The 20,666-nt window shown below is 49.0% G+C and overlaps 1 protein-coding gene across 6 annotated transcripts in view; it reads right to left on the bottom strand.

The window, feature by feature from the left end:
* Positions 1 to 20,666, bottom strand: part of Ptk2b (protein tyrosine kinase 2 beta) — a 118,384-nt gene that overhangs the window by 5,039 nt on the left and 92,679 nt on the right. For 5 of the 6 annotated variants that reach the window (XM_021230207.2, XM_013117275.3, XM_005075243.4 and 2 more), the window contains 22 exons: positions 20,242 to 20,304; positions 20,001 to 20,055; positions 19,442 to 19,582; positions 19,134 to 19,208; positions 18,523 to 18,624; positions 17,513 to 17,630; positions 17,062 to 17,101; positions 16,623 to 16,669; positions 15,711 to 15,761; positions 15,161 to 15,258; positions 14,455 to 14,539; positions 14,045 to 14,145; positions 13,663 to 13,778; positions 12,562 to 12,662; positions 12,309 to 12,398; positions 11,327 to 11,531; positions 9,653 to 9,761; positions 8,211 to 8,276; positions 6,067 to 6,192; positions 1,043 to 1,189; positions 845 to 880; positions 471 to 495 (listed from right to left, as the gene is read on the bottom strand). In XM_021230207.2, coding sequence (XP_021085866.1) covers positions 471 to 495; positions 845 to 880; positions 1,043 to 1,189; positions 6,067 to 6,192; positions 8,211 to 8,276; positions 9,653 to 9,761; positions 11,327 to 11,531; positions 12,309 to 12,398; positions 12,562 to 12,662; positions 13,663 to 13,778; positions 14,045 to 14,145; positions 14,455 to 14,539; positions 15,161 to 15,258; positions 15,711 to 15,761; positions 16,623 to 16,669; positions 17,062 to 17,101; positions 17,513 to 17,630; positions 18,523 to 18,624; positions 19,134 to 19,208; positions 19,442 to 19,582; positions 20,001 to 20,055; positions 20,242 to 20,304 — 1,997 coding nt within the window. The remainder of the gene's footprint in view (positions 1 to 470; positions 496 to 844; positions 881 to 1,042; positions 1,190 to 6,066; positions 6,193 to 8,210; positions 8,277 to 9,652; positions 9,762 to 11,326; positions 11,532 to 12,308; positions 12,399 to 12,561; positions 12,663 to 13,662; positions 13,779 to 14,044; positions 14,146 to 14,454; positions 14,540 to 15,160; positions 15,259 to 15,710; positions 15,762 to 16,622; positions 16,670 to 17,061; positions 17,102 to 17,512; positions 17,631 to 18,522; positions 18,625 to 19,133; positions 19,209 to 19,441; positions 19,583 to 20,000; positions 20,056 to 20,241; positions 20,305 to 20,666) is intronic. The other variant, XM_005075245.4, reaches the window with a different exon arrangement.

The raw sequence follows: 20,666 nt of genomic DNA, 5'->3' as shown, positions 1-20,666 counted from the left end.
CTGCAGCAGCTCCACTCTTTGCCCCTTCTTGCCTTCAGTAGAAGCTTTCGGAGAGATCTGTGTGACTTTGAATCTTCCATCCCTCTGGCCTGGAGAAGACCAGCAGGGACTGGGAAGATAGGTCTAGACCTAACGAAGGGCTCCCCATAGGGCGAGTGGAAAGCAGAAACAGCGGTCCAGACTTATTTAAGAAATGAAGATGGGGACAAAAGGAAAGGGGGCCCAAAGAAGTCACCATCTCTGGAAGACTAGCAAGGGCTGAGGTAGATGGACAGTGGGGGACTGGGTAGCGCTAAGGGGAGGCTCTTTCCAAAATCTAAGTGACTCCACTCATTCAGGATAAAACAAGGCAAATGGTACTTTCCTTCTTAAACCCAGACAACCCTCTGCTCCTTGCAGGACAGTGAGCAAAGACACGACCATACCCCCAGCACACCCCAGATGGAAACTGCCCCCGAGGAAGCACTTACTGTAGCCAGCCTCCTTCTCTGGGGTCTGTAAAGAAAGGAAGAGATAAGGGGGTCACTACTCTGCCTCCAGATAACAACCCATTTCCCTCATTGCCCATCCTTCCAGTTTAGACATTACAAGCCATGAGTGAAGGGATCTGAGAGTTACTGACCCCAAGCCATGAGTGAAGGGATCTGAGAGTTACTGACCCCAAGTGACCTTTCTAGAAGCCCAAGAAAAGACAAACAATATGAATCCCACGGGCTTTCAGATGAAGAGAAGCAGAGGGTCAACCTAAGGGTCAGAGATAGGCAGAGCCAGGGGTCTGGTGGAGGGGTCTAAGTAGATAAGCTCTGCAGGCTGTGGCTCTGAGACACTTTTCCTGGTAACTTACCAGCGGGGACTTGTCATTCATATAAACCATAGGGTCCTGCAGAGGAGACCAAACGGAAGGACTTAGGTTCCAGAGTAGAAAGTATGGAGGATGCATAGGGGACAACCACCCCATTGGGTAGGGAAAGAGGGGAGCCGCTCACCAAACATCTCTCTTCCCACCTCAGCCATTGGGTAGGGAAAGAGGGGAGCCGCTCACCAAACATCTCTCTTCCCGCCTCAGCCACTGGGAGTCTTCCGCCATCTGCTTCTGCTGTCTGTCTAGGACCTGCCGCATCTTGATCTTCTCTGCCTCCCACAGCTGCTGGGCCTCTTCTCGGCTACTGGGACGGATAAAGTCCTCCTCCTGTGTAGATGACAACTGCCATGAGCCCTGTCCTTAGGCCCCGACCAGGGAGGATCTGCTGAAGAGCCCCAGGGGAGCCAAACCTTGGCATTGCCTGCTGCTCTTTTCTTGTCTACTCCTTAACCCACAAATGCAGACAGTTTTGCTCTGGACTCAGCCTCATCCGCATGCCTGGCTGCAACAGGATGCCTAATCCCAGACCAGTGGGTTTAAACTGTCACATGATCTGCCAATGAAATTTTATTTTCAACCATCCACCGTTTTTCTTGGCTGGCATTTGTGATGGCTGCTGACATTTAATAGATTCAGAAACACAAAGCATCTCCAAACCTTTGGAACATGTTTTTATTTAAGCACTATGGTGGCAGGTCTGGAAGCTTCTACAGACAGTGGGGCTACCTCAAGCTCTAGGTGTAGAAGACTGCTTGTGCCCATCAACCATGCACTCTTGGTTAAGGCGGCAGCTTGAATGATATAACCAGAGGTTAAAGGAAGTGAATGAGCTAAGAGATAAGATGAATAAGACTCTACAGACACCGGTGACTGCTTCTTCCTCATTACTAGTCCTAACTCGCATCTTCACTCACCCGTGGGGCTTTGAACCTACTCTTATTTTATCCCTCTAGGTGGGTATTGATGCTTTCCAGTTTTCCCTCAACCTTTCCAGGGTGCATTTGCATAATTATTGTCTCAGTCCCTCTGAACTGTTTTGCTTTTCATCTGCTGTGAGTGGTCACCTTGTTCTCCAGTGTTTACTGGAGGAAGAAGGTTGTGTGTGTCCTCTTGATTACAAAACCCTTTACCAGTAACAGGAACCTCTTGTGACATGAGCACTAGAGGTTCCATCTTGAATGTGGCCCCCTAAGTTTCACGTGTCAGGAACTTGATTTCCAGTACAGTGGCTGTGACTTAATGAAGGTGTTGACTTCATGAACAAATTAATGCCGTTAATACAGGTATGGGCAAGTTCCCACGGGAGGGGCTCCTGGTAAAGGGTGAGTTTGCCTCTTCACTTCCGCTCTGGACTCTCTCCCCACAGGACATCTTCTGCATTATTAGAAAGCAGCAGGAAAGCCCTCACTAGAGGTGGCCCTTGATCCTAGAGTTCCCAGTTCCCCAAACTGGAGGTAATGAACTTCTGTACTGTATAAATCACCCAGTCTCAGGTGTCCTGTTACAGAAGCACACAGTGGATCAACACAGTCCCTTCCCCTTGAAGTGGCCAGTTGATAGGTCACTTAAAGAAAATGCTAAATAAAAAAAAATCATATATACTTTTAACAAGCCACATGTCTATCAGGCCTCTATCAGGTTCTCCAATAAGTCTTATAAAACACTTGATTGTTACAATATAGTTTTAAAATAGTTATATTGGAACTGGGACTGGAATGTAAAAAATAAATTTTAAAAAACGTAGTTATATTGGGGCATGTTGTCCATCGCTGAATCAGATTACCAGTGTTGATTTCTTACAATAGTCATCTAGTTCATTAGTTCTCAACCTGTGGGTCATGACCTCTGGGTGGGAGTGTCAAATGAACCTTTCATAGGGGTCACATAAGACCATTGGAAAATACACAAATTTACATATGATTTCATAACATTAACAAAATTGCAATTATGAAGTAGCAATGAAATATTTTATGGTTGGGGGTCAGCACAACATGAGGTACTGGATTAAAGGGTTGCAGCACTGGGATGGTTGAGAACCACTGCTCTAACCCATTCAGCAACTATTTGTTAAACAGTTGTGTGGCAAGCATAGAGCTAGAAACTGGGAGAACAGAACATTAAAGAACACCGTGTTCCTGTTCTTACAGGGTTAAACAAATAATAGAACACATAATCCATGCCCCTAACACGATGCTGTCTACCATGGTAAGATGAGGCCAGAAAGCCTTCAGTGGGGCTTTGCAGGGTCTGTCCATGTTCTTATCACTCCAAAACTGAACTAAATAAACCTCTTTTTTGTGTGAAGTATCATCTTTGGGTATTGTTATGGGAGCAGAAAACAGACTAGGACTCCAATGCTCTAAAAATGAAGGTAATTGGTTTTTTGTTTTGTTTTTGAGCCAGGGTTTCTCTGTGTAACAGTCCTAGCTGTCCTGGAACTCACTTGAACTCACAGCGATCCACCTGTCTCTGCCTCTTGAGTGCTGGGATTAAAGACATGTGCCATCACTACCTGGCGAACGTAAACATTTTAGAGTTAAACATGTCTCAAGTTAAATCCAATACCTGTGACTGCTACGGTTTATAGCTACCTTGGGTTTTTAATAAATGGTGGAACTTAGGCGTCAAAAATTCTAAATACAAGGTTAGATACATAGACTGAGGGAGATTAGATACTGATAGGATGAGTTGCTGGAGTCCAAATCTACTATATAGTTCTTTAGGCCTTAAGAGATTCTCACTGGGTATATGCATTGTATGGCCCAGGCTTGACCATACTGGAAACACATGCTGGAAAGCTTGTTCTGGTGCCTTAAAATGACATAATAAAGGGTAAATGGAGAAGTTTTTAGTTTTATCCTTAGTTTGTGTAAGCATGTGCACACACATGTGAATGCATGTTGGCATGTGTTGCAGGAGCACATGCATGTGGAGTCTGGAGATGGAGACAGGCATCTTCCTCAATTGTTCTTCACACCCTTGAGGCACAGGGTCACTCTCTCTCTCTCTCTCTCTCTCTCTCTCTCTCTCTCTCTCTCTCTCTCTCTCTCTCTCTCTCTCTCTCTCTCTCTTGAACTGAGAGCTCACTGAAATGGGCTAGTCTACCAAGCCACCTTGTTCCCAGGATTCCCTATGTTCCCCGAGCTGGAATCACAGGTGGGCCATCACAACCACCCAGCATTTAGGTGAAATTGAGGACCCAAGTCCTGGTCCCTGGGCTTGTATGGCAAGTGCTTTGTCCATTTAGCTACCACCCCAGCTCCAATAACTCCAATAATAACCTTTAAACCTTGAACCTCTTTATGCTGCAGTTTGGTCAAAATGTACTCTGGGTATTCTTCCTAGGCAACAGACACCTACACTTCTTAGAAGGAATCAGGAACTTGTGTTACAGAATGGTGTTCATGAGTTGTTTTCTGTAATTTACTTAGGGCTCATCCTTCCTGCCTCATTTACGCCTCTACACAAAACCTTCCTTGTTCTAGCAAAACAGTCCCGACCCCCCCCCATTACCCTATAGCTTTTTAACCACACAGCCTTGGCTCCTAGTGCTGCCACTTCTTTGTCCATCCTCTGCATTCCAGTTTTTCCCTGTCTAAATCTCCCCCAGGAGCCATGCAGGCAGAGTCTGCACCTGTGCCTTGAAGGCAAAGGGTCCCAGTTCTTCCTTCAGCACCCAGGACAGCACTCTGGTACAACTTTCTGAACTTCGTTGTTGAGTTTCGATATCCCCAAGGAGGGAGGTGGCTACCATCACCCATCCTGTGATGCTCCACAGACTTCCAGATGAGCCATGCTCTAGAGGAAATCATTTTTTCCATCTCTAAATCTTTGTTAAATGCTTTTGGGAGATTCGTGGGAAATCTGTTACCTCTTTTCAGCATGTCACTGGAAAGATACTTTCTCATCTATACCATAAAATGGGGGTTTTACTTTTAACTTTTTTACTTATTTAAAGGACTATTCATTATGTTCTTTCAGGCAGAGTTCTTTTATGACAATCACTTCTAATTTCCTGCCACAAAAGACCTGCACTGGCTGTCTTTATGGAACTGAACAAATCCTGGCTGCTAAGCCCAGCTTAGACAAAGGCAATACCTCCCCTCACAGGCACTAAATAGTCTCTTTCCAAAAGAACACCACTTTAAACAAGGCTCTCTGAAACTTAATTAACTATGAATAAAGGGTCCAAGGTGTGTGTGTGGGGGTGTGAACCTTGCCTAAATTTAATAGCACATGCTGAAAACTGTGGGTTAATTATGGTTAAGCACATATGAAGTCAGAAATTGGTTAAATTAATGTAAGAGAGAAAAATAGAGTGAGTTTAGGGAAATTTGATTTCATAACAGATCTTACTGCCTGGAATTCTAAATTATGCTCAGTTTGATTTTTTTTTTACTAAGTTAAGAATAGCAACACAGAAGCATATCAACATAATTGCCCGTGTTTCTCAAAGGTGTTGTAATAAACATGCATTTTTTCCCCACGAAAAGCCTTAGAGGTATGCATCTTGAGTCTGAAATGTACATACATATAGAGCGAGAGCTAAAATGGTAAGTGTTTTGTAGCATAGTAAAATATATCAGGCGCTCACAGCAACTGACCACAAGGAGATGGTTGGTAGGGTGGACATCTGCCCACAAGCAAAGATGCTCTGCACAGAAGACCCGACCATCTGGCTCCTGAAGCCTTCAGGGCCTCGGTTTTCGTGGAAGAGGAAGAGGCTGCAGGGGAACTGGCTGGTGAGCCTGTATCCATACTGGCATCGACCCCTCACACCCAGAAGCACCATTCAGAAAGGCAGCAGGAAAGAAAGGTACCCGGAGGAGGCCTTTCCTCCAGGGATAGATTTAGCCACCAAAGCAATCAGTCAGGAATGCAGCACAGAGTGGAATCTCCCGCAACCCTTTACACCACAGCAGCAGCCCCAGGCCCTGCTGTGCTCTGCCCACAAGCCTCTGCACTGCCTGGATTACCTGATTCCTAGGACTCAGGAAAGAGACACAGACAGTCTGCCATCATTGATCACAGCATCAGTATGGACAAAAGCAGTCCTGTCCAGCTGATGTGTTTGCAAAGAGAAGAGGACCACAGAAGCCCTCGGTAGTCTGCCCGGCACATGGAAACACGGAGCACTTCCCAAGCCACCTCCCTCCAGCAGCCTCCTTGGCAAGGCTGACACCCAGCATGCAGAGTCATCTTACCCGCATGCTGTGGCGCTTGAAGACATTGTGCCGGTGGAGAGGTGGGGTGTGCAGCGAGTTAACAGGAGATGGATACTCCATGGGGCTGGTAAGTGTAGGAGAGCTGGCACACAGACCCTCGGGGACCTAGTCATGAGAAGCAAAGAAGCACAAGGCACAGGGACAAGGCAAGAGGGTAGACAATTAGCTGCTACGAACAAGAGCACAGAAAAGGACGACTGGGCACCACGGGAATGCAGACTTGCTCTACTATGGCAGATAAAGAATGGGACATGCTGTTTTCCTGGTTCTGATGGAGAGACGTGGCGGAGCAACGTGGCCTCTCATCTGCCAGACACTCCTCCAGCACAATGCTCTTCACATGGGAGGATGCTTACAGATAACTCATCTTTTGAGACCAGGGTGGGACCTCAGGACCCTTGGAAAGGGTTTGTTTCATAGATGTGACATACGCTGTGATGACCTGCAGATAATTGAATGTGTACACACACACACACACACACACACACACACACACACACACACACAGTTAACCCACAGTGTACCAGGGATATGTGGTTCCAGGATGCACCCTAGACTTGAAATCCCTTACAGTAAAGGCTGTTATATTTGTGTATCTGCATCTGTCCTCTGATGTATTGAAAGGCAGTCTGATTACTTATGATATTGAATACTATGTAAACGCTATGTAAGTGACATACTATAGTGTTTGGGGAACAATGACAAGAAAAGTCTGTACCCATTTCATGTAGATATGGGCTTTGTTCTTTTTTCTTTTTTTTCATATTTTTCATTATTGGTGTATGTGTGTGTGTGTCCTCTCTTTGTGTGTTTGGCGTATAATTATTTTACTTACTGTGTGTGCATATGTGTTTAAATTATACATGGAGGACCTGCCTTGATGTCAGGAGTCATCCTTAGTCACTATTCCACATTATTCACTGAGGCATGGTCTCTTGGTCAAACCCAGAGCTTTCTCGAAATCCCCTGGTTTGCACTGGGGGATTCCTCATCTCTGCCTCCTAAGGCTGGAATTACAGACAACCACCCTGCTCACCTGGCAATTATGTGGGCTCTGAGGCTTCAAACTCCAACTCTCAAGCTTTCACAGCAAGTGTTTTACTCACAGCGCCACCTCTCCAGTCTAACAATATATTATTTAGATGCTTTTTAAAGCTTAGTGTGTGTGAGAGTGCCCACACGTGTGTGTGTGTGTGTGTGTGTGTGTGTGTGTGTGTGTGGGTGTGTGTGTGCACACACTCACATGCATGCCATGTAATGACTGTGGAGGTCAGAGAACAATTTTTGGTCATTGGTTTTTCTTCTTCCAACATGTTGCTTTCAGGAATCGTCTGTCTCTGTCTGTCTCTGTCTCTGTCTCTCTGTCTGTCTCTCTCTTTCTCAGTCATTATTGTTACCTATAAGACATTTCTATTCTTGGTGGGCTTGTTTTTGACAGGGGTAGCATGACTGGGAGGCTCCCTCTTCCTGGGTGGGGCATCAGCAGAGCTAACATTGGTACTTGTCCCTTGGGATGCTCTGTTTTGAAGCCACAACTCTGTGCTAGGGGATGTACGGGACAGAAAGGCAGGAGGCTGGGCCATCTCTCATCCAGATGCAAGAGAGTGACATAGGGCATGGCTACATGAGTCACAGGCTACAGCCTTGGGTAGATTCAAGGCTGGCAATGATGGATGCAGACGGCTTAGATAGGCCCCTGCTCTCTCACTGGCCACCTAGGTCCTGTCCAGAGCCTCTGCATGGGACCTCGTGTGACACTCAAACCTATGGGGCCATCATCCACCACCAGCCCCTGGAATTCCTTCTCAGGAGGCTCTGCTCAGGGTAAGAGGTCAGGGAAGCCAGGGACATAGGAAGGCAGCTGCAGGCATGCACAGGAAGCAGCAGACACTGCAGATGGCTGGACTGGGCTGCAGGCAGAACTTCTGGAAGAACTGAATTCTGTTCTTTTGATGATGTATTTTTAAATTCTCTCTTGGCTACCAAGAAAGAGCCAACCCAGGCATCTCCATCCTCTAAGCAGGTATTTGCTGCCACACCCCAAGGGTGTGGGCATGACATTTCAGGAAGATCCTTGAGCATGGATAGAATCAAACCTCCCCACCATCCACTTACACATTTACCTGGAACTGCAGCTTAGGAGCCAGCAGGTTGGTCTGTGGAGGGGGTCTGTACTTGGGCCGGCTGGGCTAGAAAGAGAACATGGGGCTGTGTCAGCCTGATTCTCCCATTCAGCATAAAGGACACACCAAAGGAGATATCAGGTCATAGCCAGTTCTGTTTGTTTACAGTGGAGAGATGGGAACAAAATTACCATTGGATTGATTTTGCATCCATACATTGAGCACTAGTTACATGGTTAGTGATGGGAAGGGATGAGAGGGGCACATGCAAGAAATGGCCTTGAACCAGAGTGGGTGTTGCTATGGATTCACCCTTTGTGCCCAGTCCCAACTATACTTGATTGTATATTGGCATCCATCCTGCCTCCCATGTGACAGTGTTAGGAGGTGCTGCCTTTGAGAGAGGATTAGAGTTGGGTGACATCATCCCATGATGGGATTAATGCCCTGATGAGAACAACACTAGAGACTAAGAGAGTCCGTCTCATTTTCTCTCATCTTCTCTGGCATGTGAAGACATGGCAAGAAGGAGGCCTTCTGAGAGCTAGGAATGGGCCCTGTGACAGTGAATATCGATTGTCAATTTGACAGGTCTAGAATCACCGAAGAGACAAGACTCTGGGTATGTCTTTGAGGGGGTTTCTATATTAAATTAGCTGAGAGAAGAGTCACTCTAGATATCAAGACATCATTTTGTGGACTGGGATTCTGGACCACAGGAAAAGGCAAAGCTCCCCCAGAAGCAGCGTTTGCCTTTCTGCATACTGACCTCAGCTGTCATGTGACCTCAGGCTGCTATCCCTTCCCTGCTGTGATGGACTCTATTCTCAGATGTACAGTCTAGATAAGCCCCTCCTTCTTTAGATTGTTTTTACCAGGTGTTTCATCACAGAGATGTGGAAAAGGGGGACCACAGACCCTCACCAGAGACTATGTTTGAGGTTTTCTGGGTTGCGAACTTCCAAGCTTCTGAGACTGTGAGGGTTGGATGTCTGTTTAAATCATTCTGCCGGTGGTATTTTGTTTTTCAGCTCTAGATAACACAGGCCTGGTTTCTGGAAACCCAACCATATGATGGTGGGGCATTAGGGACCTGGATCCTGAGGCCAAGACTGTCACTGCAGGCATGGACACAGAGCCTGAATCTCAGGGGCTCAGGGTGTTGCCCTTCCTTATTATAATGGATACCCCATCTGCCATCCCTGGAAGCACACAGGCTTCCACAGGGAACTGTATAGGACAGTTCTTGATCCAGCTTCCCTACGGGTCGTGTGCTGGCTCCAGATTTCTCTTGGTGGGACACCTATGGATAATTGGGGGTTGGGTCCAGAACTGAAAGTGGATTATAGAAAAGCAAGCTCTTTGTGTTCCGAGCAGTTGGGCCACAAAGGGACCTGACTCTTTTGTGACCACAGGACTAATGAGGCCCAGGCTTGGCTTACCTTGGGTGGGGGTTCTTGAAAGGCAGTGGGCTCCAATATTTTTGGGGGTCTGTAGCGAGCATTCCTTTCCTGCTCTATGGCAATGTCCTTCTCCATCTGATAAATGTCACTGTCGAGGATTCAGGGCAGATAGAGATAAACAGGTTCAAAGGGAATACACTGGTGCCAGCAGAGGTCAGAATGAGAGCCACCAGCTCCCATCCACCTGCACACTCCCCACTGAGGGCCACCTCCCTGGGACAGATTAGGATACAGATCTTGAGGCCACCCTTGCACCAAGATTTGGGAGAGTCACACAAATGGACAATGGGTAGAAATCCTTAGGGAGCCAGTCTAACAGGTGGCAGAAGCTGGCCACAGAGTGACCTCCCCTATCTCTAGCCTTCCTGCACTAGCTATTGGCAACAAGCCCTGTGTACATTTCCAATGTCCCATCTAAGTTCATGACCCGGGCACAGATTCACCATGACATTAGATACTCTCTTTGACCCTCTGTAGCATGCTCGGGGGCTGCAGTGTCCTCTCAGCTATAATGAAGTCTTCCTTTCTCTCCTAGTGCAGTTCTTCTCATCTCAGAGACCCTTGGAATTACTGCAGGGTCTTTGAGTCCATATGTTCAACACTAAGTATTACATATTGTCAAGTGCATACCATGTGGTATGTGCCTTCAAATTTATACACACACACACACACACACACACACACACACATTTGCTATATTATCTAAGATCATTAAGCAAGTTTCCCTAAGACAGAGGCCAGCAAATGAATACCACAAGCTAAGCCTGCCCTCCTACCTATTCTAGAATGGTTTCGGATTAAGAATGGCCAATAGGCTTTTTCATGATCGATTTTTTAAAAAAATTATGACATGTAAAATGAATGCCAAGTTTGGGCATATGCAGATGGAACTATATGAAACACAGGCAGCATCTTCCTTTACCAGTGCTTTGGGCTGCAATGGTAGAGCCAAGCAGTTGCAACAGAGATTTGAGGAGACTGCAAAGTCCCAAATATTTGTTATCTGGGTCCTTAACAGAAGTCTGCTGATCCCCACCCTAAAGGAAACCAGGAGAAGTTGGACCACTCAGGAAGAGGGGAACCACCCTGGATCCCTAAGATAGATAACTTCCCCACCACCACCAACAGTTAGGCACTGAGGAGGATCCAAGCCTCAGGCCACTGATCCCCAAACAGAACAGGCAGGTGACTCCTGGGTCATAGTCTTGGTAACAGGTCAAATGCACCCCCTTTCTTCCAAAACTGGGAAGGACTACCAAATAGAGAGGGAGAGCAAGAAAGGCATGGCTATTAGTAGTCTGCTCCATGAGGGATCTGAATGAACAAGGCTTCCCCCGGCTGCCCTCATCTCTGAATTTGTGTGTGACAGTGAACTTGGTCTCAAGTTTCTGTCCTCCAACACTGTCTGGTACCTGTTGTGCTTCTACTAGAAGGGAGGACTCCTGCCCTCTGGTGATCAGAAAGAAGTTCTAGTATAAGTCCCATTTCACCTGTCACTACTAGGGGTCAGGTCACCACCTTTAACCTGAACTCTATGGTCTGACAAGGGGGGACAAGGGCACCCACGGTGCAGGGCTGGTGACCACAGCCACGTCGAATGTTGAGGGCCAGAAAGTCTCATCCTCTACCCCTGGCTCACCATGGTATGCTTACCTGAGGCTGCACACAATCTCTGTGAAGCGGGGGCGGTCACTGGGGTCATAGTCCCAGCAGCGAGTCATGAGCGTGTAAAGGACAGGTGGACAGAGGTCTGGCTTGGGCAGCCTGTCCCCTTTTTCCAGCACCCCGATGACATCCTTGTTTTCAAGCCAGAAGAAAGGCTGCTTCCCGAAGCTGAGGATCTCCCACATGCACACGGCTGAGAGCAGAGTGGGGAGGGCTCAGGGGAGAGACCAGTGTGCCCTCCCCAGAGATAACCGAGGCCACTGGCACTTGGTCCAAGCTGGAGGAGATGCATCCTCCTCTGAGGTCTCACCCACCACAGTGATCCACCCAAGGCATCCTAGCCTATACTAACAGTACATGGACCATGGTCTACTCCCTAGGACTCTCCCCATGGAGCTACCAGGATTCTGGGGATCCAGAGGAGGGCATCATCTGGATTGTCAGAACTCTCTCGTGGGGGAGTGAGTGGGAGGGCAAGGAGCCAAGTGTCTCCAAATGGAGTTTTAACCTTAGTACTGACACTTGTTGCCTGTGTGATCTTAGGCAAACCCCTGATCATCTGAGCCTTGATTTCCTCAGGTGAAAGACAGGAGGAACAGTGAGTTTCCCAGAAATAGCTGTAGGGTCAGTGGGCCATGTTCAGACTGCTGTGTCCATCATACCCAGCTGATCCCTCTCCTTGTAAACTGGCCAGTTTTCTTTGAATATTCCTTGAAGTCTTTCCCACATAGTCCTTAGAGATGGCAGATGTAACACCTGCTTGTCCCAAGAGTCTTTACACGGGAGATAAACCCAATTTGTCCTGACCAGGCTTTAGCTCATGTCACCTCTGTTCTCCACTGACTCTCTACCTTTGGGACTTCTCAGTGCCCCTGGGACCTAAGGACACATAAGCGAGACCCTTGCTCCCTGTGCTGTCCTTCTGCCCAGGTCACAGAACTTTTCTGGGTCCCCCCGAATCACCACTCACCAAACATCCAGACGTCACTGGCGGTTGTGAAGCGGCGGAAGTTGATGGACTCGGGGGACATCCATTTGATGGGGAGGCGAGTTACAGAGGCTTTGTGTGGACAAAGGGGTTTTCAGGAATTACTTAGGATGTAAGATCTGGAATTCCATTCCTACTCCCCTGAGACTACTGACCTAGACTGCCTGAATGTCAGGCTTCCTTGCTCTGGGATTTTGAATTTGACAAATTGTGCTGGCAATTGGTGAGCCCTCACCTTTGTAGTAGTCCTCATCCTCAATGTACCGGGAGAGCCCAAAGTCCCCCAGCTTCACACACTCAGGGGAGGCCACCAGGATGTTCCGGACAGCAATATCCCTACAAGAAGGATTGAAGACAAGCATGAGGTGCTGCCTTGGGACCCAGGTACAAGTGAGATGAACCAGGCATCAGCCTGAAGGGGCATCCCAGCAGGTTTCTGAGAGGAAGAGCTCATAACTCCTGAAACCCATAGGCATCATCTGGTTCTCCTTGAGGAGTGCCTGTTGGCATGGGCCACCTGTATCCTTAGTGTCACCACCAACCCCAAAGGGCTCACTTGGTTCTCACAGGCCATGCCACTTCCTGCTGTCTCTACTACTGAAAAGGAGCTTTTTAAGCACCCAGCTTCAGATGAATAAAGGAAGCAACCTTATGAGCATACTGCCTTGGCCAGGGTCAAGGGCATCTCGAATTGGACCCTGACGCTCTAGAATGTGAGCTTTCCAAAGAGAAGGATTCTTGTTTCTCTTGACCATGACTTTCTCCTACACTCGAGGACACAGGCTGGTACTGAGTTGGTGCTCCACGGGATTCACTGTACCCACGAGGGAATGCTGGTTTGTATCTCCTACATGGCTTTGAAAAGATTCAGGTCAAAGCTACATAGGCTGTGTTAATGGTGTGGTGAGCACCCCAGTGTGGTCTCCTTGGTGCTCATGTTCTCAAGGGAACGAGCCGAAAGCCGGGTGGAGAATGGGCAAGAGCCAACTACAGTCACAGCTAAAGTAGCTGAGGGGTCAGGGATATTGGGGAACTAGGATGGAGACTGACAGACCCTATGATATTCCAGACATGTCTCTGACCCACTGTCTTCTTCCTATTACCCAGTGTGCGGAGCAGAGGAGGCGGAGCTCTGGGCAAGAGGGCTGCCATTTTCTCGGCACTCACCGGAAGACACAAAGCTCCACTGAGATCTCAGACTTTGGACTTCCTCTCAATGCCCTAGGCTATTTTAACTTTCTGAGTGAGGAAATGTTGCATGGGGGACTACCCGGGTGCTGATGCTGCGTCCTCTCAGCTGGTGGCCACAGACCATGCAATCTCCCACTGTTCCTACCTGTGTACACAGCTGATGCTCTCCAGATAAGCCATGGCTTTGCATATCTGTAGAGAGTACAGGACCAGAGTGGGTACCTTCAGGGAGTTTTTATTTCGCTCCAGGTAGTGGCCCAACTGCAGAAAGAGAGACATGCCATCAGAATCACTCATTCTACCCCAGCATGGCCCCAAAGCACCAGGCTACCAGTGGCTACTGACCCTTCCTTTCTTTTAGGAGGCAAAGTCAAAGGTGGCAATATATTTGTCAACTTCCTCCACCAGTTAGCTAAATACAGAAGGCAGGAGGCTGTAAAGATCCCTTGCTATAAAATGCTTCCCATGCCCTGCTCAACTGTACCCCGGTTGTTACATAGGGTTCCTCATCTGGCCCCTGAGCTCACCTCCCCATAAGGATACAGTTCCATGATGATCCATGTGGGCTCCTCTTCAATGATGCCAATCAGCTTCACAATGTGGGGGTGGTCAAGATTCTTCATGATCACTGCATGGGGGAAAAGGGAGGTGGGGCAGGTCAAAGGTCACACAGAAAGTGTTTGGCTTTTCTTTCCTCAGTGCTAAGGACCCAACAGGGACTCATGCAGGCTAGGCAAGAGCTCTACTACCAAGCTTGTAAGCCAACCCCAGCCATTTAAGAGAAACGGAGTTCCCTGCCCCAACTGTGAAATCTGGGACAGGAGACCTCTTGTAATCAGGAGTGGGGGTGGGTTCCCATTACTGTTTACACCTCCTCCTTCCCAGCCTCCCTTGAGGGCTGGAGAATTTCAGGGGCCCCTCCCCCAGGGACGCCTACCTGCCTCACTCATGAACTTCTCCTTGTTGTCCAGGGTACAGTCTTTCTTGCAGGTCTTGACAGCCACATTAGTCGTCTCTCCTTTCTGCAACAGAAGTGTATAGCATGGCTGTCACAGACCTGGCTACCACCTTGGGGAAGGCAAATGGTGTCGCCCTTCCATGGCAGCTCACCTCTGCCCTCCCATGCCCCATTTTTCCTATCTCTTTTCATGCTCCCCTCCTCTTTCCCTTCCTTCCAGATCATCTTTCTGTGTTAGAACTAGAAAGGGTTTCAGAGGCGGAAGGCTCAAGCCCTGTGTCCAGGTGAGGATACATAGTCATGTGATCTGCCAAGGCAAGCAGGCATGAGACAGAACACACAGGGACTCCTTCTCTGTCCCTACTGTTGGCTCTCCTTGGGCTCTGCCTTCTCCAGCCTGCTGAAGTACAACCACATAGGCAAGGCTCGCCCAGGCTTCAGTGACCAGGACACCAAGTCCTGATGGAGCCACTCGTACATCTTACCCTACTTCCCCTTCTGTATTTCCACCCTGAGGATGCTGTTCCCCAATCCTGGGGATGGCTCTCATCCCCTTCTCTCCCCAGGTCCTGGGCCATGCAAAGAGGACCCTCTGTGTATCAGTCAGCTGCTACCTCTCATCCAACTCCTCTCTTACCCTCCAGACAGACAGAAGAGGGATGCTAGTAGAAAGTCGGGGACTCACGTGATTCGTGTAGACCCCTTCGTATACCTCCCCGAAGAAGCCTTCACCAAGAATACGATTAAGAACTACATCTTCACGGGCAACACCGTACTGTGGACCTGCACACAGAGAGAAAATGGCCGTGTGTGTGTGTGTGTGTGTGTGTGTGTGTGTGTGTGTGTGTGTGTGTGTCCCAGAATCCTGAGTCCAGCTGGCCTCCCCAGGGAGAACTTGAGTGTTCAACAGCAAAGATCCAAAAGATCCAAGGGCTTGGCTGGGAAATGGCATTTGCATTGCTCCATTATCTCAGATACAAGATGATCTATCACCTTGCTCCATGGTCCCTAGGTCCTCATTCTGAAGGTCCTCACTGAGCTACACAGGCCCACTGAAGGGCAATCTGTATAGAATCTCAGCTTTCAAACCAACAGTCCCTCGGTTTTCTCTGTCAGAGCACATGTAGATGAGGATGAAGGTTCCCCTGAGATGCAGGAGTCCTCATGAGGTCATTCCCTGGGGCCCTGACTGTGGTTGCTATGGTGGTGGGCTGATAGCCTCTTCAAAAGCCTACCTCCTGGCCTCCGCAAGGTCTCGTCGGGAATCTCTGCATAGATGTCTGACTCTGTAACGATAGAAAGGGGCCCGGCCCATGGGCCCAGTGTCTTTCCTAGTCACAGCCAGGAATTAGGCCATGGCTCTTACCTAGAAGCCAGGACAGTCAAATGATTGGATGAGGGCTGGGTCATACAAGAGAGTCCAGGCTCCTGTACCAGGATTCAAGGAAGCCACGTAGGTGAAGACACCTCTGCTTGGGTCCGTGCTTACTCTCTCAGTTTTGTTATTTTCAAGTCACACATTACCCATTTGACCTTACTGTTAACTTGATGTTTTCATCTCTCCCAAATCAGTATGCTGCAGCCCCGCCCTACATCATGATGACTGGTGTGGGCCTCTGGGGAGGGATGAGTGTTAGATGACATCATGAAGTGGGGACTCCTAATATAAGTTAGTGTTCTTAAAAAAAGAGGAAGAGATGATAGAGTTTGCCCTCTCTACCAATGTGACCATATGGCAAGGAGGCAAACCCAGAAGAGAGCCCCAACCAGACAGACTCTGCAGAGACTGGATATGCCAGCCCCTAGAGCTGGGAGAATTAAATGGCTGGTTTTGAGTCATTCAATCTGTTGTATTCTGTTTGTGCCATGAAAGCTGAGCAAGATCAACACAGTACCATGGTATAAACTAGTCTCCTGGGTGGTAGTGGCGCACACCTTTAATATCAGCACTTGGGAGGTAGAGGCGGGCGGATCTCTGAGTTCGAGGCCAGCCACTAATGGTATGTTTGAGCCGTGATTGAGAATTGATAGGGAAGGTGGTTTGCTGTGACTTAAAGGGACATCTTGGTAACACCAGGAGAGGAAGCATAGATGGTGAGGAAGCATGAGGGAGGGGCCAAGGCCCAGGCTACAGCAAGCATGCTTACCTATGCTACAGCTTTCTGAGAGGTGGGACCGGCGAGCCTCCAGGTTTCTGTAGGAGAAGGTAAGAGGGCAGGGGATGGCTGACCTTAGAGCCCTGCAACATTCCCCTCGGCCAGCCTCACTTTACCTTCATCCACCCACCCAGCACTGGCTGGATCTTGAAAATCAGCCAACCTGTCAGTGAGCTGGGAGTGTAGCCCAGGACTCCAAAGGCAAGAGTGGAAGGGAAGACAGAAGCCGATTTCTCAAGACGGCACCAGGTGGAGCAGGGAATACTCCCATGTTTGTGTACTGGGAAGGAACACATCCCATACTGAATAGTTGAGACTCAATCATTGTCTCCGGTGCGACAAGGGAGTGGGGTGTCACTGCATGCTCTTCCAGCCCTAGCCCATGGAGTCTGAGCTTAGGTCTCTACCCTGACAGCCCTCTCATACTCACAGTGTGGGGATCTGAGGCAGGCTGTTCCTTTTCTCACCATCTATGAAAAAACATAGAAAGGGGGGGTTTGAACAGGCCTGAATGGATGGCAGATGGGGCACTGTTTCCAAGGCTGTCTGTCAGCACCATGGTGGAAACTACTTGGGCTGGAACTAGAACCTTCCTTGTAAACTTCCTGCTGCCAATATCACATGCTGCAGCCTTGTCCATTTCCTGACTGGTCCCCAATCAGGGTTACACAGAACAGAACAGTCATAAGCTAGCAAAGGCTCTGATATGCCAGGGGCTGCAAACACAGCTCCTCCAGGAGTCCCTTCCCGTAGTTGACCACCTAGAATTGACTCAGCGCCTCCTCATACTCCTAAAATCTTTGCTCCCACTTAAGGGACAACGCCTGCTCATCCTTCTGCCGTCCAACTCTAGGCTATTCTGTCTCCAAAGAGAAACCTACCTTTCCTGGCATTTATGATGAGAGAGCCTTGGTGTTCCCCCTGAAGCCTGCAGTAGCCATCTATGAGGTCAGCCATGTTCTCAGCCTCTGCCAGCGATGAGGTTTTGATGGACAAGGACTGTAGAGAAGAGGTCAGCCACCGGTGAGAAAGCAGAGCCTCAGCTGGAGTCCATCCCACAGGGAGGAAGAAGAGGTTACAGGACCTGGCCCTTCCTCTGCGGGACTCCTCCTACACTTTTCCAGAGTATTGTGTGTGTGTTTTTAGAGATAGCCACCAGAGGGCACACTGGCCATCCCTCCCGCTGGCTACCCAACGCTCTTTGTTGCAAGGCTAGGTCTGGGTAAGGCTTATTCTGATCTCTGAGCAGACAACACAGTGCCTTGTGTTTTGTGAGTGCTAGGAAGAGGAAAGCGGGCAGGACTGGGGCCTCAGCACAGGCTGGTGAGATGGGAGAGACAAGTGTTTGGTGGTCTGAAGTCTCTCTCATATTTCTAACTACAAAAAAGCCCTAGATCCTGCAGGTCTTGATTTCTAAACCATTGCTTATTTTAAATGTTAGATTTCTGCTATGTGCCTTATTTTCAGCCACCTCTCCCTACTCAAAAGCCTTTTCTACTTCTTTCCTGATAATAAAGAAATAATTTTCCTATTTCCTTAAGTCTTACCATTATCACAGCACCTCGTTTGCATACTGCATAGAGTTTTAGTTTGGTTTATACTTGTTTATTAGGAGGTGGAGAAGACAGGACTCAAAGTCATCACTGTGTGACTGTGGAGTTCAGAGGACAATTCACACAAGCCATTTCTCTGTTTCCACTACACGGGCTGGGGCTGGGATATTGAACTTAGATCACTAGGCTGGGTGGCAGGTGTCTTTATCTTGCCAGCCATGGGTACAGTTCTCTTAACAAGACCCATCATAGAGAATCCCTAGTTCATGCTGGATTTGGACAGGCTGGATTGACTAAATCTCTCCCACAGAGCTCTCAGGTCCCCCAGAGATGCTCACCTGGGGGGCGCCCTCGATGCCCAGCTGCAAGACTGCCTGGCCCTCTTCCAACGGGAGACACCGGATGGACTTGATCTGCTTGAACTCAGCCAGGCAGGTAGGCTGTGAGAGAGGCAGGGAGCACTGAAGGCCATTCAACCCCAGGGTCTGACCAAGGAAACTGATCAAGCTGGGGGTGAGCATGAGGGGTGGGGAGAGTGGAGAGTCTCTTTAGAGGATGGAGAGAAGACGGCTGGAAGGTCCATCCTCAGAAGTCCAAGATGCTCACATGGCAGAAGAAGAAGAAGGGAGGAAGATCTTGTCAAGATCATATATCAAGGAGGCCGAACTTGAACGGAACCCCGGTTCCCAGGGAGTCCTTATGCACCACGAGAACGGTGACAGCGGTCTCTCACTCCTCACCCCACTTAGTGCAGCGGCAGCATGGCCAACAATGAACCACCCGACACATGCTGCCGTCCCCAGATCCTCTCAACAAACCTTACAGAGCCTCTGCCCTGAGCAGTGGGAGTGGAGGAACGAGCTGTTGGGGAGACTGAAGAGGAGGCGGGGGAAAAGGGAGGGACGGCTCAGCTGGAGCTAGGTGAGCCTGGCTCTTGGGCTTTCTCTACCTTTGTGTCTTGACTTGTCAGCTGACGGATGCCTTTAGGGCCAATGACCAGGTCCACAGTAATGTTCCATCCTTGCTGGAATAAAAGAAAAGGAGTCTGTTTCCCATGCTGCCCACCCCTACCCGGAAACGTTAAGACAACCTCATTAAGGTAGACTCACCGCCATCTCTCCAGCTCCTCTGCCTTAAACCCCTGCTACACAGCTCACCTCTTCCCTTCTCTCTCCCTGCCCACCTTCCTCTTTCCCCTGGAGTCCCCTCCCAGAGGCCCGGAGGTCAGACAGGGTGAGGTTAAGAAGAGGCCATTACAATGAGTTCGCAGCGATAGGTCTCTTGGTCGATGTTGGCAAAGCCCGCCAGGGTATTGAAGAACTTCATGACACATTCTTCCTCACGGAGGGAGGCATACTGCTGGAAGGTCTGCTGGATCATCTTCCGGAACTGCTTAGGCTGGGAGGGGGTTGGGCAGTGCTGAGTCAGTTCAGGTTCCTGCCTTAGGTCTTGAGAGACTGCCCACTGCTACAACATGGCTCCCAGGGTCCCCACCCCCCACTGTGACAGAATCCCAGATGTGTTCTCTAAAGCCCACAACTGTCTCCAGGGAAGCTCACCCTAACCCTGGGAGGGAAGGCAGGAGACATGGAATCTCATGACCCTGGTCATGAAATGAATCAAGTCTCCAAGGCAGTTTTGAGCCAGGTGCATCCCATCCTGATTCCCAGGCCTGGAGGGCCGACCACAGGAACCAGCTGCCTTATGTCAGGTAGCCTAAGGTTGTAGAGTCTCTTCTCCCGTCCCTCGGAATCCTATCCCAGGACTCAGAATGGAGAAGGGCTCACTGGGCTGCTTGTCCCCTGCTTCCCCTCACCTTTAAGTTTTCTTGCATCTGCTTTGGGAAAAACAGGTCCAAACCCACTTCTTTTCTGAAAGAAAGAAAGAAAATAGAAGCCCCATTTGACACGTACTTTTGACCAACCAAAAGGAGGTGAGAAGGCTTGGAGACCAGGGAACTGGGCCCTAGGGCTCTGGGCTGGGGAGATGGACAGGTGAACAGGACAGCAGGACACTGGGGAAGGGGTGGGGGGAGCCATGCCTGACATAGAACTTACTCCAGGAGTTCAAAGTTAGACTTTTTGTCCAATGCGTTGTGAGGCATGTCCTTGAAGAATCTCCTGGGGAGAGAGACAGAGAGATGGCATAGAGAAGAAGGCCTGACAGCTGGAGGGTGAAGCCTCAGAGCGGGGCATCCAGTGTCCATGTTGGCCTAAAAGCACCTTTCTCTAGCCGATGGAGGGACCATGATGGGCGGTGCAAGATTCCAAGAGCAATAAAACCAGATATTTCTGAAACTGTGAGGAAAGATGAAGCCCACGGACTTCATTCCTCAGAGACTCTAGTAGCCTTGTGCTTTGGGGCTCTAGACCTTGGATTTCACCGCTGTGAAACCAAGCAAGAAAATAGTTCTATCAGCATCAGTAAAAACAAACAACCCTTGGACTCAGAGGGTAATGGCACTCACTTGCCACCAGGCCTG

This window comes from Mesocricetus auratus, unplaced genomic scaffold, assembly GCF_017639785.1.
Source record: "Mesocricetus auratus isolate SY011 unplaced genomic scaffold, BCM_Maur_2.0 Super-Scaffold_100707, whole genome shotgun sequence".
NCBI lineage: Eukaryota > Metazoa > Chordata > Mammalia > Rodentia > Cricetidae > Mesocricetus > Mesocricetus auratus.
This window is presented reverse-complemented; position numbering and strand designations above follow the sequence as displayed.